General features: G+C 50.2%; 4 protein-coding genes across 4 annotated transcripts; 2 read left to right on the top strand and 2 right to left on the bottom strand.

The window, feature by feature from the left end:
* Positions 1 to 5294: 5294 nt before the first annotated feature.
* INS49_002213 (uncharacterized protein) lies at positions 5295 to 5666 on the top strand (the record flags this gene model as incomplete). The annotated part of the gene is made up of 1 exon (XM_043163027.1): positions 5295 to 5666. One exon carries the CDS (start codon positions 5295 to 5297, stop codon positions 5664 to 5666), a length of 372 nt encoding a protein of 123 aa, XP_043031533.1.
* Positions 5667 to 11215: 5549 nt separating this feature from the next.
* On the bottom strand, positions 11216 to 13270 carry INS49_002212 (uncharacterized protein; the record flags this gene model as incomplete). Its single annotated transcript, XM_043163026.1, has 3 exons — positions 11216 to 11300; positions 11357 to 12444; positions 13151 to 13270. The coding sequence occupies 3 exons, from the start codon at positions 13268 to 13270 to the stop codon at positions 11216 to 11218; spliced, it is 1293 nt and encodes a 430-aa protein (XP_043031532.1).
* Positions 13271 to 14351: 1081 nt separating this feature from the next.
* INS49_002211 (uncharacterized protein) lies at positions 14352 to 14878 on the bottom strand (the record flags this gene model as incomplete). Its single annotated transcript, XM_043163025.1, has 2 exons — positions 14352 to 14482; positions 14542 to 14878. The coding sequence occupies 2 exons, from the start codon at positions 14876 to 14878 to the stop codon at positions 14352 to 14354; spliced, it is 468 nt and encodes a 155-aa protein (XP_043031531.1).
* A 626-nt stretch (positions 14879 to 15504) lies between these two features.
* On the top strand, positions 15505 to 17850 carry INS49_002210 (uncharacterized protein; the record flags this gene model as incomplete). Its single annotated transcript, XM_043163024.1, has 2 exons — positions 15505 to 15714; positions 17845 to 17850. The coding sequence occupies 2 exons, from the start codon at positions 15505 to 15507 to the stop codon at positions 17848 to 17850; spliced, it is 216 nt and encodes a 71-aa protein (XP_043031530.1).
* Positions 17851 to 19177: the final 1327 nt, after the last annotated feature.

Genomic DNA, 19177 nt, shown 5'->3' with positions numbered 1-19177 from the left:
ACCGTCTGTCTACACGAAGCACAGATTCTACGCAAGTCTACTCCAATGGCTGGTTAATCAGCGTGCCCGAGAACTCAGGAATGTAGCGCACGGAACGTGTCGTGGATGTGGGACCTCGAGACACAAGAGACCATCAGCAAGCTGCCGCCATCATCAGATATTCAATGGCAGCAAGAGGGCTGGCTTCGCTGTTGACTTCAGGGCTGGTAGTATTGGTGTTGGTGTTGGTGTTGGTTGTTGGTGTTGGTCGTTGGTCGTTGGTCGTTGTTGATGGACCTCCGCCACACCAACCTTGGCAAGGTGCCCAGATATCCAAAGTACCTCAGTACCCAGGTACACTGAGGACGCGAAATGGGTGGGTGGGCGATATGAACCTGCCTTCAGAGCGATGAATGCCGGGCGGTGGGGAGCGAGCATGGCCCTGGGGAACTGCAATGCTGGCAGGTGCGAACAAGTTGGCAGACAGCACAATGAAAGGTGCATATTAGCGTACAGGACGGCGGGCACCGTCCTGCATACCTACCTACACAGATACCTGCAGGCTTGGAGGTACCTACCTCCCGCGTGCCTACCTGAAAGTACTGCCTGCGGTGTAGATGGGATAATAACACTCGCAGACCAGGTGGTTGGAGAGGGGCATTCCAGGTTGCACGAAATGGGAAGCGACGACATGGATCGTCCCTGTCGTTCAGGCCTGTCCGACGGCTCCGATCTGCGCTCAGGGATGGGCCAGGGCGACATCAAATCCACTGTCCGCCACGGCAGGGCCGCAACATTTCAGTCAACTGTGGAGTACCGCGGCACCTGGTATCTGCCAGGTGATCTACTGTACCTGTACTTGCTTTGAACTTGCTTGTACCACCACCGCACCGCAGCGCAAGCGCGGTACCGCTACGGCGCTCTTTCTGGCCCGTGCACCCACCCAGCCGATGTTGGGGCCTTACCAGTGCCGTCTCTATGAATCTCAATCTCCCTCCTTCCTTCCCTCGCATCGCATCGCATCGCATCACACCACGCAGCACGCACCCATCCTCGATGTCCGACCTGTTGTGTTGTCAATGCAGCACAAAGCCGGACCGCATGCAGTCTAGCTCTGGAGTTGGCGCCGCCATCACATGGCCTGCACCGCATTACACCTTCTCCTCTTTGCCGATAGTCTGCTTCCTGGCGAGTCGCATCTCTCACCACACACCTGCTGACAGCACTATCTACATGGCCGGAGAAATTATGACGGACATCCCATCTCGACTGGGATCAAAATCCATTGTCTTGGGTCCTCCGAAATGATCGACATCAGCTGCCACCAGCAAAATTCGACATCCTCGCCTCCATTTGCTCTGTGCTCGTCCGCGCACATGTCTCGACTCATCTAGTACAGGTGATATTTATTCAGTGGGCTTCGATAACATCCACCGTTCCTTTGGGGCGCCTTCGAGATGGTCCCGTGCGTGGAGTCGACTTGATACCACGAGAAACAATTTTCCAGGAGCTCAGGTTTCTGTGCTCACGCTGACCCTGCGGTACAAATTGTTCTTGTCTTCTCCTCGATCATCCCCATCCTTTGTGTTCTAAAAACGGACCTGGCCGATGTTCACCTACCTCAAGATACTTGTGCGTTATCTCCTGGCGCACAGGGACCCGCTGCTTTATTTGAGTGGCGCCTGGGGGGTTGGTGTGGGATCAATGGACCGGATTGGCCTGAGAGAAGGTTGGAACCACGCTCCCGGGTCGAATTATGCATCATAAACCCTCCCGAGTGGTCCAAAGGCTGCTGAGTCTGCCGGGGCACACACTAGGAGTCCCCAACCAGTCGCCATCGAGGTTCTTCCTGAAGATGTCGCGCTCAGTGGAACTAACTCCACCTTGGATCACACGCGTTGTCTTAACGGAAATGCACCACGATGAGTTCCGCCCCCAGTTCGGAGTCGTATTCCTGGCTATATTACTCGCATACAAAGCATTGGCTGCTACAAAGACCAGCCGTCAGGCGAATAGTGCCTGCATATGACCTGATCTTCCGAGCGAGTGTCCCGTCTCACCTCGAGATGCCTTTCGGGCCGGCTGGATTGGGCTACACGGCACAATAGGACCTTCAAGACTCACCATGGTTCTGGCCGACATCTTGCAATAGCATTCAGATCGCATCGGTGCAGCGGAACGAACGTACTAGTCTAGCCCTGATGCTATTCGGGACGGGCAGGATCGTCCAGGATCTGTCGTGGGCAGACACGAGGCCGGTCGGCAGGGCAGACTCCTAGGCCTGCTGAGAACTCGGGCCGTCCGTAATGAATCTGACTCTTGGAGCCGCCTCTGCTTCCAGTCAGGTGTCCCGTTAATTTCCTTTCCTGTCCACTCCTGCAGGCTTAATTGCAGATGCAGGCTGGACATCATGAGGCAAGCACGAGCAAGCACAGGCAAGCAACCAAGGTCTTGCCACATCTGCATTTTGAACAACCATCATGGCAGATCCTTTGTGCTCTAATGGCCGCAGTAACGTCGTCACATCGACATGCAACTGTTTGTTGCGTTCTTGGTGTAGCCACACACGGCAACGCCCGCTCGGTCATTCGTCCACTTCCAAGGCTTCTGGGCCACCGCCTTCGTTTGGCTCAAGAAACAACACTCGTCTGATGAAAAATATCCCTCAGTCAGGGCTGGATGATCTCGGCATGATGGAGCAAACGTTGTACAGCGAAGATATCATCATTCCCCGTTGCGATGCCACATTTTGGTGGCAATGTTATCAGCGAGTGCAGCAAGGCTATGCTGACGGGCTCCGTGTTGCACTTCATTCCGGCCTGATCATCACCGGGAAAGCCTAGATCCAGATCAAACCAACAGACCAATTCAGCAGGGTTGGTTGGGCAGTGCACATTGGTTGATGATGATGTTTCGCGTATGCTTTGGTCCCACCCAGCCCCGCGTCAGCAGTTTCAACACGTGGAGCGAATCCCTCCAGGCTGCAACATTCTGCGACTGTTGGAAGGCTTTGGCTGTGCCGTGCACACAGTGAACAGAGTGGACGGCCCACAGAACCTGGCGGTAAACCTGAGGGCCAGGGCTCGCGGAAAGTGGGTGGGCCTCTCCAGAAATAAGATCGAATCAGATTGGTTACCGACACAACGGGAACGTATCATCATGCAGTGCGCTAAAGTAGCGCCTAATTTGCCTGAATCAGGAATAACGTACCAGTTCCTTGTGTCCCCCGAACATCACCCCTCCGCGGCAGTCCATCCTCCAATATCAGTCGGTGAAGAGGGGTCGTCTCCCAGCCACTGCAATGGGTTCCGCCAAAGGAGTTCTCCGTTATGCCGACAGGCGCCGCGCTTGGTGCGGTACGACTCTGGAAGAGCCAGATCCGATTCGAGGCCAGTCCTGCCAAGCAAGAGTCTTGCCAGTGGCTGCAATGCGCCGGCTTGTGAACAACAGCATCGTTGCATTGACCTCGACTGCATGGAGCTAAATTCGCAGATGAACTCTGTGAACGGACAGATGTCGTACAGGGTGGTAATGTGTCCTGAACATGGTGTAAAGCGTATCAGCGTCAGACAGTAGCATTCCTGTCACCAATCCTGGTCTCTCTCCGAACAGCCTAGCCTTGCGCATACACAACGGAAGATTTGAGATTCGGCGACCGAGAGTGTCACCTTCGGCATCTGGTCAAGACTTCATCTTGACGCTGCCCGTGCCTGGGTCGGTCCACTTTCACAGTGTGGGTCGGTGAAATGCGACGTGGTGGCCCAGCAACATGGAACACCCGCACCATCTGTTCCACCTTTCCATGGACCCCACTCGTGGATCTGGGCCAGCTCTGTAGCAAAGCTGCTATCGAATTCTATACAATCGGCCCCTTTGTTGGACCCCGCCCAAATCCGACGTCCTTGTCATGGTCTTTTCAACCGCGACTTTCAGCGTTGGACTCGGCTTCATTCGCGGCTCAGGTGGTGGGCTTGTGCCTAGATGGGCACCATTTCTTAACCTAGTCGACATCGTAACGTTATCCTATTGGCATCCCTCTATGTAACTCGGCAAAATCTGTTGGGATCGGAATACAATCATCACAATGCGTTCGAGACATTTTGCCTTATTTCCCTGCAGCGGGACCACGCCGCTCACACCGCCTTTCGGACTGGTCATATGATGACTACAGGGAGACGGCATCATTCTCCATCAGTACGTTGCATTCCGTCTGACATATGCGATGACTGGGCATGTTGGAACTGCCCGTCCGCCTTGAAAGGCCCGCCACATCCTGAGACCCTTGCAGCCGTTTTCCTGGCTAATTTTGAATGGGCCAAACATAGTCAACAAATACTGACCTCTGACTTGGGTTAGCCTTTTGCTTTAGACTGTGCCGAAGGATTCGGTCTGTTGGGCAAGTTTGCTGCCATTCGAAAGCCCATTGACCAAAACTACGCACCAATGATCATGTTTCCATGAGATGGTGGCTGTGACTTTGGTCAGTCATTTCTTGGCTGTACCCATTCAGCTCATCAACCTCCCATCCCAACCGCGACAGCTATCCTCAGCGTCGCAAAACAGGTAATCAGCCTGATTTACGGCGTTAGCGGTGGCATGGGGCTCGAGGTCTGCTCCTGGTCCAGCAGGTCAGGATCTATCTCAAAGACCTAGCACAATCCAGCCTGTGACCCTTGTGATCCTGGTCAGTGTGCAAGGCCAGTACGGCCAGCATAATCCAAGACCTGAAAGTTCCATCGGACAAGGCGCTCATGCGAAATGACAGGCAGAACAGCCAGTATTTTGGGTGGTGCTAAGTCTAGCGCGAGCCGATAGCTTGCAACAACACGCGGTTGGTCATCATACCTCCACCCCCAATTGCCTCATTTGGCAACATCAGCCGCTACCAGCACCGGGGCGCCAAGCCGGCGCGGCGTTCGACTCCGCTGTGACGGGCGCAAATCCAATCTTCCACAGCACTGTGAATCCCATCCAAGCTGTCGGGCCCGTCCCTTACGCACGCGGGCAAGCGACCGGGGGCGACCGGGTTGACCGGACAGGGCTGAGGCCTACGCCGATGGTTATTGGGACACAATCTGACCCCTGGAGGCCAACATGAAATCCCCACTGTCCATGTGGCGCATTGCTTAGTTATGTGAACTCAGCTGTATTTAGACGGCCTCGTCATCTCACAAGCCTCGACAATTCGGGTTCGGCCATCCCGAGGCAAGCCCAGGCTGGAAGTAGATCACCTGCGATCGAAAGAATCTGTTGACCTCTGTCAAGAAGACATGGGAAGATGCAACCATGATTCAGCTTCCGAGTACTTGAGCACGATGGTCTTTGCCGACGTCGCCGGTCGATATGGAAAAGGAATATTGGAGCCATTCTTGCGAACCATCCTGCGCTACCGAATTGCCAGCATGAATGCAGACATACAGCTCGTTTCATCTCCAACGACCTGGCTGCAGGAGCCTGTCGTTTCATCACCAACGTGCTTGCTCGTTGCGGAGATAGCGGCAGGTGGGATATATCTAAATCTTGTCGCAGATCATAGTCATGAGACCCCTGCTGCAAAAAAAGAAAAGTGGCCCCTGCAAGTCCTCAAAGCTACGGTCGGATACATGTCCGGCACAATCCATATGGTGCAGACCTCGCTATCAGATCTCATCTACACTCGTCACTGGGGCACGGCCATTTTCAAATGAGCACTGTTGAGAGACGATACGAAGAGACGAGCTTAAGGACGCACCGGCGAGGTTAATTTTCCCCAAGCCCCAACCAACAGACCCAACCAGCCTCGTTTTTCTACTTACCAAGAACACGGTATATACCCGCACTGCTGTTGGTTACTAGCTGCTTCCCGCCGGGGAAAGGCCCAGATCCGGTGCGATCACGCGAGGTGGGATCACCAACAGCACCAGTCTCGGTGATCATAGCTCCAGCGTTGGCCGCGAACGCCGGGGCCCAACTCCCGTGCCTCTTATTAATAGGCCCCATCGGCCCACTGCAACAGCGACACATGAGAGGAAAATCCCGCCAGCGCGTGCCGGGGCGAGAAAAGTGGGTGTGATCGCGGCGCCGCGCCGCAGACGAACCGCCAGGGGGCGGCACTGCGCACAACACCCTGATCTCAAGAAGCACCGCCTCGCCTATCTCCTGGGACCCGGCGTGAGCGGGTGACAAGGGGGGCCGAAGAGCGAACAAGGGGCGCGAAAGAACCCTGACGCCCCGTGCCCACGGGTAAAAGTCCCGGGTTCCGCCTACCGTGTCCGTGGCGCCGGTGACCGCCGGGAGGGTGTGGAAAGGAGGTGTAGAAAGGAAGGTGGAGGGGGGAGGCGCACCTTCTCACGTTACACAAGGGCTGCTTTCCGACTCCATGGAGCGGGCTAATGCCATGTCCTTTTGCACTCCAACGACAGGGCGTGGGAATCGAAACACCTGGCTTCGGATGGCTTCGGATGGCGCACTTCATCCTCGTCCCTGAATCTAAATCTGTTGGTTGTCAAAGAAGTGTCTAGGAGCGATCGCCGTATCGGCCCTTTCCCACTCCACAAGAATACCTCAAGTCATTCCCTAGTGCGCAAGTTGGCGGACGGCACAGCTCACACGACTTCATGCGGTCCCTCTCTGCTGGGCCGCTGTCCCTTGGAGATGACCACCGTTTCTCCTCCTTGCGTGTGGCTTTCCTATCCCTTGCCACCTTGAGAGTGTGTACCATATTTGGTAGCTTTTCGAATGACCGATCCGCATCCGGCTTGACTCACGAGTCGTTCCTGGGTGTCTTAGAGGATTGGCCCCCCTGATGTCTTGGATATCCTTTGAGGCAAAGCACGACCCAGACTCTCGGTAGACCCATGGACATCCATCAGCCCATTGTTCCTGGACTCATTCATGTGGACCCACATTCTGGTAATGTTATACGTCTTTCTCTTGTGCCAACAGCCGAGGTAGCCTTGCAGTCACGGGGGTGCCACCTTTTGGAGGTAGTGTTGTATTTCGATGATGGGTTACATTGTTGGAACATAGAGTGAGATCAAGATTGTCGAAGTCCAAACATGGCTAATAGAGACGGTAAGCAAGTCTGAATACAGTGTGCGTGGACATCCAATACCTAGGTAGTTTAGCGGAGAAAGTATACTTCACAGTCGTGTGATTGTCCGTAACACTCTTGACTGTTTCCGATGACGTATGAAAGAGGCACCGATGAATGGAGAGTGTGCAGTTTCGGTTTGCAGAGAAGATCATCTCGCAGGCTCTTGTTCTTCTGGGAGGTCTTCAGAAATAACCTGGTGTGCCCTCTTGCTCGAGACACATGCATGCTTCGAGAGGCGGGTCTCAGATCTAATGGATTTCTGGCGAGATCTCGGGGCCGGACCGCGCGACTCGCCTCGATGACTGAGGCGAGGGCATCGTGGGAGTGTCGATTTCGTGGAGGCTTGCTTTGGCCCGGTCACCGCTGGTCATAGGTGCACCTCGGCGTGGGAACCACCGTCAATACTTCTCTGGTTTTGCCCCATCGGCTGGCTTTGTTGTCATCGTCGGCTTGGGTTGGCAGGGTGACAGACAAGTGAGCCTCGAGGGTGGTTCGCGGCCGTCCTGTGCTCAGGAGTCGTGCGCGCAAATAGAAGGTCCACACTGCAGTGTTAGATAACCTGGAGCCGGCCACGGCTCAATACGATTTCACTGGGCGCAGTGGCCCCAGATGTACCGGTACAACTTCCTATCAGCTCGTACTTGCTCTAGCGGGAGCAGCTCCCCGGCAGGCGGGCCCGCACACTAGGTAGTCTACGGCCCTACCTGGTCGGTGTGAGTTTTAGCTGCTGCTCATGTGAGGCAGGCTCATCCACCCGTGATGATGCACTAGAGAACCCAGAGTACATGCCCTCCTGGGCGCGCCGCTCGAGGAGCAATCGGTGAGCTCAATGCAAAGTGGATGCAATGCAACATTCCCCTCTACCTAATCTGCCCTTGCGGCCTCCATCGGCCTGGTCGATCGAGCCATGGCGCTTGCTGGCCCCGATCTGGCCCATGCGTGTTACTGTACCCCTGCCAGGCCTGCGCAGACGGGCTTAAACCGGGCAGCCGACCCTGGCTTGCCCAGCTTTGTTGCGGACCGGGTGAGTGGACACAGAGCATGTTGATGATCTTTTGCGTTTGGACCACCATCAATGCCCCGTCGGTGTTGGAATGGCCGTCGGCAAGAGCAAGACCTGTCTATCCGGGCGCCGACCAGAGAGAGGACCCATTCACATGGGTATAGGCCCTGCCTCAAACGAGGTCCAAAGGGTATGACACGTCGACAAGTTGAGGCTTCGTGCTTGGTCGGATCATCCACCGTTCTCTTGGGATCTGTTGTTGACTGTCAATGAAACAACCGACCGATCTACGCCCCTGGAACCATTGTCATTGAATGAAGACGGCTTGAAATAATCCAAGTCCCCAGCGATCCTCAGCTTGAGAGTCACTACCTAGCCTTTTCATGATGGAGGAGAGTCTCAGACAGGGCACTCGTCAGATCGGAAACGCACGGGTCTTCCCTCTGACGACTGCCGCTGCTCTTTGAGAACTTGAAGCCGGGGCTACCTGACTGTGACGTTGACCAACCAAGCTGACAATATTCTCTCGGTTTTCGAATCCGCCTTCTTCCTGTCTCCGGCCCGGTGGACATCTCCTGTATTCGCAGGCACAGCGGTAATCACAAAAGGGTGCGGTGGCATCTTCTCCCACCGGAGGGAGCCTCCTTGCTTTGCTGGAATCATCACAGCCGCATGGCCGGACCGTCCATCTCGTGTCAGCTGTGTCGGGACAACGATGTGCCTTGTCTGGCATGTAATCAGCAGATATTTGACATCTTCGTTGCCCACTGTCAACCCTCAAGTATCAAGGTCGAGATCGCATGGCCCAGTTCACTTTAAAATGCTTTCAAAAGGGAACCATTGGATATACTTTGTTGGCCCAGAAGCTCGGCCCTGGCCTTGCAAGGCACACCAGCATCGCCCAATCCTTCGCTACAGCACTCACGGAAGCTCTCAGGCTAGGGAAATGGGATTATATTGCAAGGAATACTCAGGGATCGTACTCTTGCCATGTCTGCTGGCGTGGTGGCCTGTCATGAGCTTGGCCTACAATTTGGCGTCGTTGTCTCCTTGGCCTCTGGACAGCGCTCTGCCTGGCCTCTTCATTGCTCCAACGACATGTCGGCATTATGACGACGGCGCAGAAATCTCATCTTTTGCCTCACCAAGTTTCAACCAAATACAAAGACTCATGTAAGTGAGACATGTCTCTGCAGGTACTTTGACTCGACGTATCCTGATACGTCCTGAGCCGGCGAGAGCCAATACCCAGGAGTCTCATCCAATCCCCGGATTTGAGACTTTGGCAGACATTCACCACTGATTAAATACGCATGGAGTCTTCTCTGACTTCAGTCAAAGATCTGTGAGGCCCTCAGATCCCTCCTGGGTCGACCACTTTCTACCTTCTTGAAGTATGGATCACATGGCGAACACCTCGTATTCGGATATGCACGATTCAAACCGGACCCAATCCCAAATACAATACTCTGGTAAAACTACTCCATGGATAAAGTTTGATCTACCAAGTGGCAGAAAAGTCATCAGATTGGTGCAGCCTGCAGGCCTGCCCAGTCCAGACATGGTCGTATCAATGCTCCAGTCTCTAACCCACAAAGAGACAGGTAGGAATGAGAAATACATGCAATGGAACTCACATCTTCTTTAGCCGAGAACGGATGAATTGTATCTACTTCCATTGATTTGGGTGGTCCACAGTAAATGCGTGCCATTGATGTCTAGCTAGTGTGCGGCACAGCACAGCGCATGGGCACGTTACACGAGCTCCCGTCCCGGGATTCAAGCACTATTTGTGTTGGTTACACAAGATTCCGGGGGGCTTGCCATCTCCATAGATGCCCTCCTCGAGGCCATGGTGGAAAGTTTCGAAGCTGTGCACCCGTCCTCCCGGTCTTGTAGGTGCGTCCTCTTCGATGGTCTTCCAGGATCCCAGGATACCCCCTTCCCCCACCGCAACAACGTTTTTTTTCGATGCGTGTAGGAATTCTCAGGTGCCACAAGGGAAGGTAGGAGTCAGATTGATATGTTTGCATCCACAATATAGGTGATTGAGTACATGACTTGTGCCGGACTCAATCTGGGTTTTCGGAAACCAGTCTCTGTCCAGTCCACACGGGTTGATTTCGAGTGACCTCCGCCACTCAGAGGAGGGCGAGGATACATGTGTAACTCTCGAAGCAAAAGGTTCCAAAATATAAATATCGAGTAGTATTGTCTACGGACCTCATCTTCGCAGGCCGCTTCCACCCAGCCCCCCTCAAGGTGTGTGGCCAGGCCCAGACCTGGATCCAGTACTCGAAATGTGTCCCTCTTCGACCACATAGACGTATTCGGCTCATCAACTTTGTGCCTCAAGGTCCTTTTTAATTATGTATTCAGCTTTGCACAGGTCTAGACGCAGAGTGTCATCCATATCGTTCTAACGGTGGGGCTTCCCTGTAGGTGCGTTAGAGCAGTTCAGCACGTCTCCTCCACACGATGACTACAAATTCTCCAGGCACCAGGTGGTCAAAGTCTTCGAGTACAAATTTGTGCCACGGTTTTTAATTTGAGCACGGGCAGCAGTGCTTAAGCAGGGCAGTGAACTTGGTGTTTGGAATATCAATGCAGCCCAGACTTGGGGGCCTGACCAGAACCTGAAATTAGCTTTCAATCTTGCTGACTGTCTCTGAGCATGCATGAATCCAGTGTATTCTTTGGAAGGCAGTATTGGGGCTTTCATAGTGGCTGCTGCATAGTAACCTGCCTATCTTGATGTGTCAGACAACCAACCCATTGTGTTTCCTGTAATGCGCCCCGCGCCGCCCATCAGCAGGATAAGTAAAAGAAAATGCAGCTGGGCTAGTCCCCTCCGAACGCCGAATGATATCTCGAATGTGGCACCACAAGGATGCAGAGGAGTACCCTCCATTTCTCTCCAACTTCTCTCGTGGTTTCATCTCGTCCCTTGCCATCGTCTCTATGCCAGTTTTGGGCAAGTTGCTCATGGCACAATGAATACAGACGAGACACCCGTCCATCTGGTAGGCCTAGTCACTAAGGAAAGTCGGCCGTTGATCGTGGCGCAGGTCTCGCCTTGAGCACGGATACCAAGCCATAACGCCCGTCTTGTGAACGCTTCGAATCTTGTTTGGAAGCTCATCAAACCGTCGCACAGTTTACCATTCATACTCGCCAGTTGCCTTGTGGAAGACGTAGTCCTTGCCGTTGACGTTGAGGACGCCATCCTTCATCGTACACTTCCTGCTCCGGGATCAGTAATTTATTGTCACACAAAGCGTACCCGGGGAGTGACGCACCACTTGTTCTTGACTCGCTGGACCTTGTCATACATGCATAGCATGATATGTCCCATGTTCTCCTCGTCGTCGTCATCCGCGATGTCCACCTCGTCAGGGTCGTCGAGGTCGGAATTGATGGCGTCTTCATCGACCTCTTCCCTCTTAATTTCGTCATCGACACCATCGAATCCTCCGTCGAACCCTGATGGACCACTGGAAGCAGTCTTCTTGCCGATCGACTTGTGCTTGGTAGCCTCTTTCAGAGGCAGCATGAGACCACCGCCCTCCATCTGCTTGGCTCGAGTAGCGATCTGGTCATGAAGCATGCGGTCGATCTCAACACGACCCACCTCGGAAGTTTCCCCGTTCTGATCCTTCCGCATCAAGACACCCTCGTAATCATCCGCCGTGCCATCGACCTGAGACTGCGGGAAGCCGTTGTTCTGCTGTCCGGGCCGAGGCGGCGGCGGTTGGGCTCCGCGCTGTTGCTGCTGCTGCTGCATAGCAAGCTGGTTGGCCATCTGGTGGCTATACTGTGCCTGCTGTTGTGGGAGACGCTGGCCCTGGTTGGGCTGTGCAGCCGCGCCAGGACGGGATTGACCCTGGGAATTCTGTGGCTGACCACCCTGACCAAAGCCCTGGATTGCGTTGATGCTAGCGGCAGCCCGAGCCCCATAGGTGTTCTGCAACTGTGCAGCGGCGCGCTGAGCCGCAACATTGTTAGAGGCATTACCATACGTGTTTACCTGGTTCGGGGCCTGCTGTATGCCTGTGTTGGCGAGTCCTGGCTCCTGCTTGACGACAGGCTCGGGCTTCACGGACTCAGTCCGGCCGGGATACCCACCGGCAACCTGTGATGGCCCGGGAAGACCATTGGGCATGGCCTGGGGCTGGGCGTTGGGCGCAGGCTGAGGGCTGAGCGTTGCCGAAGTGTAGCTCGGTGTGCCCATCTGTTGAGCGGACGCAGCCGGGACACCAGCGGCAGGCTGAGGCGCAGAAACAGGCTGTTGAGCTTGAGCCTGGGCCGGAGCTTGAACTGGAGGTGGTGGGGGAGGGTCCCAAGGAAAGGCGGCGACCTGGAGTTTGGATAGCTTCACCTGCCATCCCTAAGAGACCGAAGGCGTCAGCATCTTCTGGGCACGCAGGAAAACCTGCAGCCGCTGGAGCATCATAGCAGCGACGCAGTGGCCCAGCAGGCAGAATAGGCTAGTGTAACATGGGACGAAGCTCTCGATCAAGACAGGCGGTTGATGACAGCCACTGGGCTGACCAAGTAGGGTAGGGGGGAGGCAGTGCCAGGCTGCCTTATCCTCGTCGCGTGTCATGCTTGGGTGCACGTGAAGGTGGACAAAGTTGGCTCCAATCAAAATGGAGGGGAAGGTTGACTGGGGTGGCAAATGCAATCTTGCGGGCAGGGGTTGAGCTTAAAAGACCCAAATAGCACCCGGTCACCCTCCTGTCAGACCTGACTCCCAGCCGCCCGCCCTTCTTCGCTCTCTGACCCGCAATCCGCGCCACCGGCCACTGCCTGCAGCGCCGGTGCGAACAACCAGCCCAGGCAGCCAGGACGGCCAGCCAACAGCGCCCTGCAAGGGCCTGCAAGGGAGGAGGCAAGACCGGCGCAATCCAAGCCCGACACCGACTTCGATGCACGGAATGCATGATGCTCTGGGGAGATGGAAGAAAGCAGTGGTCTCATACGAGCCGATGAGATGGAGACGGCAGCGGCAACCTGATGGTTTGTGTATGTGTGTTTGTGTTTGTGTATGTGTTTGACGTACGTAGGGAAGAAACAGGGAAGGAAGAACACACCTTTCGCAGCTCCTCCAGGACCTCCTCACCAACGCCCTGGTCCTCAAAGTCGACCCGCGACGCCTCGATCACCTCATTGATGATCTGGTGGTAGATGTTGCCAACCGAAGCGTTCGACATTTTGTCTGTCTGCCTGGGTGAAGGTTGCCGTCAGGAAGGGATGTGCTGGCTGCGACGATGCGTAGTTCCTGCTCAGTTTGGCAGTTTGGCAGCCCCTTTGAGCCTCCTACTTCGCTGCAGATGCCCTGTCCGTAGATGTCGCCGTGCACTGCAGTTGTTTACTGTCTGCGTGACTCAGCTGGTGGTTTGGGTCGCGCGAATGAGGCGAGTAAAATGTAGGGGATGCGACAGGCGTAACAGATGCGCAAAGCAGGCAAAAGCGAGAGCGATGGGCGTAGGGTGCGTGACGCTTTGCTGTGGCCGCGGCGGCAGCAGTTGCAGCAGAAGTAGCAGCGGGCTCAGGTGAGAAAGCGAAAGGCAGTTAGAGAGTAGGCCCTCGGTTCCCTAAGCGATCGATCACCAAGACGCCCCTTGCGGCCTCAGAGCCTCAGAGCCTCGGTGCCGGTATGCAATCCACCAAATCCAGCGTCTACAGTGGAATGCTTCCCCTGCTCGATGGTATCCTGTTCCAGATGGGGCTTTTGGTCGCAAGCTGGTCGCTGGCTGACGCTTGAGTCGGTCTTGACAGCAGGAGTTGTAATGGCCCAAGTTTCGCTTTTATTTGGGAAGGGCGACTAAGTACTTTGCCCGCTTAGCTAAGCTGGGCGCCGCCAGTCCCTCACCTCTCCCTCTGCCAACCCCTGGCCGTTTTGCCGTCTCAGCACCAGCCGCAACTGGTAGGCGCTAAAAACCTGGCTGTTTTGTCGCCACAGCCTTTCTGCCCTTCCAAACCTCTGTTGCAGAACTCACCTCAGACTGCTTTGACCAGGTCATTCATCTGCTTTGACTTACCTCCTCAGGCACGCAATGAAGTCAATGCATCTAGAGACATACAAGTCTCCTGTGGGGTTTGGGGCTCCCTAAATAAGCTAGACTGTATTCACACCATTAATGTCCACCTCGGTACATTGCAAACATGACAGGCACTGGCAACCTCTCTCTTCATTATTACTAATTATGGGAAAAGTCAAGCAGGCCTGGTGGGCCAGAAAGAATGTCCAACAGCGATTCTGACGAAAGATAGGAACTGCCCCTCATCTGCCTACTTCAGGTCCTTGGTAGCTGGGTTGCTCTTCAGATGCTCCTCCCAGGTGGTCGGCTTGTCCTCAAGGATATCCAGCGAAAGCTCCTTCCCACCAAAGTATCCGCCCTCAGCCATCAACCTCATGTTCTCTAGCAACTCCACCGCCGCGAACTCGGGCATCCCGGTCCCGGTGAGCGCCCCGACGAACTGCTCGTGCGACGTGCTAAGAAGGTCGCCGTCGCGCCGGCCTCGGGGAACGCCTTCTTGAACCCGGCAACGATCTCCGCGGGCGTCAGGTACGCCGTCGCAGCGTACACCCGCTCGCCCAGCAGCTCGTCGCGCTTCAGCACGATCGCCTTGTCCCACTTGCCCGTGTCCTCGGCCGCGTCGAACACGGGGAAGGGGGCGTCCTCGGGCACGGGGAGCGCCAGCGTCCAGTCGTTGTTGGGCGGCAGCTGTCGCATCATGCCGCCGGGCAGGTTGGCCACAAAGAAGCCTGGCATGAAGTAGGTCGCCGGGATTATTACCGCGACAACATTCTTCATGCCGGGTCACCCACCAATCTCTAAGCGCGGAGCGCGATCAACCACAGCGAAGCGAAGCGAAGCGTCACCACCCACAGCCATTCTCTAAGCGAGCGCAGCGAGTGATCACAGCGAAGCGTCACCCGCGACCCATCATCAATCACCATCCCCTTACTCCACATAGGATAAGGAGGCCAACCTGCAGCGAGTAATCACCACGGAGCCTCACCCATCATTTGTGGTGGTGATGATGCTAAAGGAGGAGAGGAAGGGAGGAAGGAAGGAGGTTTGGGAGAGCTTCTGGGTGGCTAGGCTTCCTGGTATGGGTAACTTCCTATTTAGCGAGTCACTAAGTCACTAAGGGGGCTGGTTATGCTATGCTTTATGAACGAGGAAGGAACAACGGGAGGAGGTGGTGATAGCAGCATGACATTGCTCGCTGGCTACTGCCTCAGTTCTGCCATTACAACCCCTACGCCTTCCTCCCTCCCTCGATCTGCTTTTTCCAGATCTATCCTCCTCTACTTCTTCACCTTTCCTCCATCCTCGTTTCATCCTCCTCTCTCCACCATCCTCCTGTGGTCACGTTGTGCAAGAAGATCCCCCTTGATGAGCCAGAAGCACATCATTGCTTCAGAACCGGCAGGATGGACGCCGTCCAAGACTTCAACTCGTCCGACCTGGAGTTCGATGACAACCCAATACCTGCTGCTGCTGGCTATCGCAGACCTGGCCAGGCTTCCATTAACAAGATGATTGCAAATACCAGGCAGGACCGCATCTCGTCCAAGAAGACCATCAAGCAGCTCCAGTTTCAAGCAGCCGCCCCCAGCACCCAAAAATTCCAGGCTCTCTGGGTTAACCGCTTCAACACCTTCCAGGAACACATCCTCCATTAATCCATGGATGCGCCCTTTATTAGGGCAGACATGATCCGTTTCCTGGACTCTATCATAAGTAAGTACCCTGCCCCCCCCCCAACCCAACCTTCCCTCCCCAAAAGTCCGCAACTCTGCTAGCCCCCTCTTTGCCCTCGCCCCCCCCCCCCTGAAAGCCCGTTCAGTAGTAATTGCCGCCGTACCTAACAGCTACGATAAGCAAGATACAACCAGGAGTCCCAAACAAGCCCACACCAAATTTAGACCTTATCCAAAACGCCTACAGGCTACTATTCCAATACGGCAAATTCCAGTAATTTAAAAAGGACGGCTTTAACATTACTCGCCATAATAAAGAACGGTTTAAAGCCTTTACAATATAAGCTGTTTATAATAAGCAGTTAATAAAAGAGCGGTAATTTAAGCAAATATAAATTAGTTTTATTTCCCTTTCCCGGATAATTTAAGTCTTTTTAAAGCATTATATTTAAAATAATGCTTAAAACTTTTATATAATTATCTTAAAATATTTATTTATTATCTTTATTGCATTTTTAAGTTTTAAAAGTAATAATATTGCTTGGGTGTTACGGTTTAGGCTTTGCTCATTGTGATTAGTTAGTGGGCTTTAGCCTTATAAGAATAGGCTTTAGCGCGGATGCAAATGAAAAGCAAATCTTCTCCTTTATACTTTAAATATAAACCCTATTTAAATACCTTACGGCAAATAACCTAAGGTTAACCCATAATATATATTTAAAGTCCTCTTATATTATAAATTTATAATATAATTATATAAAATCTAATATAGCAAAACTTAAAAAGAATAACGGCAGCTTACTAAACCCTTCCTTATTTAAAGGAACTTTTATCTTAAAAATACTTAGCAAATTAATTAATAAAGATAAGGGCTAAGTTTGCAATAAATAAAGAGGTAATTAACGCTAAAGGGGCTTAATTTTTTTATATATTTAATTAATTAAAAACTTTTTATAATTAATTTTTACCTTATATTAATTTTATAAAAATATTTAAGGGGTAGCTAGAAAGCTTCTTAAAAAAGGTTTGCCTTACGCTTAAAAACCCTTTTAAATAAAGGCATACTAAGCTTAGCTTAATTACATTATAATAACGCTATAAAAAGGGGATAATAAAATTTCTTGCTTAATTTAATTAATTAGCTTATATAATAAAAACTTAAAGTTAGCTAAATAAATGTAAAATATTATTAATAATTAATAACTTAATTTTTATAATAAGAGCTTAACTTAATTATAAAAAGTGGTTAAATATATTTAAGGCCTTTTGCTTTGCTTTATAGTAATATAAAGGCGTTTTTAATATTATAACAAGGAAGGATAATACTTAACCTTAAAATAGCAAAGCAATAAATATTAATATTATAGCAATCTTAATAAGTAAAGTTAAGTATTTTATATATAGCTAACTTAATTATTATAAGCATAATTACTTTAATTACTGCGAAAAAATAAGGATATAGCTTTTATTAATTAAGGCTAATAAAGGGAAGGAGTTTATTTAAGGGGGCATAAAATTTTTTTCTATAAGGTAAGGCTTAAAAGCAATGCCGGTGTCACAGCCCTAGCTTCTTAAAAGCGATTCGCCGCGGACCGCCGCCCAACCCAAAGGGGTTGGGGCCTAATTACGTAAGCACTAGCTTAAATAAAACTTTATAACCTATCCTAAATCCTATTTTATAGCTCTTTAAGCTATATCTTATTAATAAAGCTTATGCCTATTAAGGATAAAGCTTATATATAGCTAAATAAACTATTTGCCGCCTGCTTAATATTCATTTGCCTAAACTTGCCTGCCTACTATCATAACACTACATAGCTCTTCCCCCCTTAAGCATTAATAATGCCGTCCTAGCCTATACCCTCATTAAGTACCAACTTACTAAAAGAATTAGCAAGGCATATTGCTAATTAACTTAATATATAGCTATTATACTTATGCAATTTAAGCAATTATGCTCTTAATTAAGAGAATAAAATTACCTCCTTATATGCCAAGATATAACACCTTTAAGCATAAATAGCAAACCATAATGCAATGATTTGCTATTAATAAAGCTAACTAAATAAGGCTTAATAAGATTTTATAAAAGCAAGAGTTAAGGAGCAATAAGCTATTAAACTTACTTAGCTAACTATACTTATTACCGCCGCCCTAATTTTTAATTCTTTTAACCTAGCTAAACCTTTAATAGGTAATATTATAGCTTTAACTTTTATTATTAAGACCTAATCTTCCGCCTTTACTATCCTTTTTAAGCAACTCCTTAATCCTAATAAATTTAATAATAATTATAATAACCTTTGCTATTTTATATAATAAATATATAAAAAAATAAACATTAATGCTAATTAATTCCTTACTGCCTTTACTTACTTAACTTATATTACTAAAAGATTTAAAGGAAAAGCATATAAACTAATATTATTAAAAACCTTATATAGGGTTTTATAATTTATTAATTACCTAACTATATTAAAATATTTAAAAGAAGCTTTTAAGGACCTAAATTATATTTAAAACTCTTAAAACCGCTTATACTAGCTAAAGCAATAAAAATAAAACTTTAATATTTATTTTACTAAGTTTTAGCGCCTTGCCTTAAAAGGAAAAATGCTTAATATTACCTTAACTTTATTATTATTTTAAGAAATCTTTTATAAATTGCAAAATATATTGCTATATAGCTCCGTTAATTTAAATAAGTTTAAAGAATATGCTTATTATTTACAATCCTTAAATAATTAATATTATTAATATTTGCAATAAGTTTCCCGTTATAAACTATTCTTTAGCTTAACGCTAACCTTTTAAAAAACTTATGCTATTATTACCAAACTTATTATTACCTTTACCCTAAAGATATTTATATAATTAACCTTAATTAAAAATCCTATAAACTTAAGTGCTTAGCGCTATAATAATAATCATAAGGAGCATTATAAATATTATTGCTATGGCTTTTTTAATTACTTTATAGCCTATTATTCCTAGCTAAATACTTACCAGCCCTGCCTATATAGCTTTTATCCTGCTTCCTTAATATTATCCTTACCTCCTTATTCGCCTACCTATATTATGCCTTGCTTCCTTATTTATAAATAAAGCAATTCCCTTGCTTAAAGCTTAATAAATAGCGTAAGTTTAAAATAAATCGCCCTTAAGCTCTTATTAAGCGCTGCCTTTAAATCTTTGCTGCTGCTATTATTACTAAATTAAGTATTAAAAATAAGTAAAATTAGCGCTTAAATATGCTTATACTACCTATATACTTAATATTAAAAGGAAAGGAAATATTAATTTATGCCTTAATTAATATTAAAGCTAAAGGAAAGGCTTTTATTAATAAAGAATAAGCCTAAGCTTAAGGAATTCCTTTACTGCCCTTAAAGAAATCATTTAA

This window comes from Diaporthe citri, assembly GCF_014595645.1.
Source record: "Diaporthe citri strain NFHF-8-4 chromosome Unknown scaffold_1, whole genome shotgun sequence".
NCBI lineage: Eukaryota > Fungi > Ascomycota > Sordariomycetes > Diaporthales > Diaporthaceae > Diaporthe > Diaporthe citri.
The sequence above is the reverse complement of the archived record's forward strand: the minus strand, read 5'-3'. Positions and strand labels throughout refer to the sequence as shown.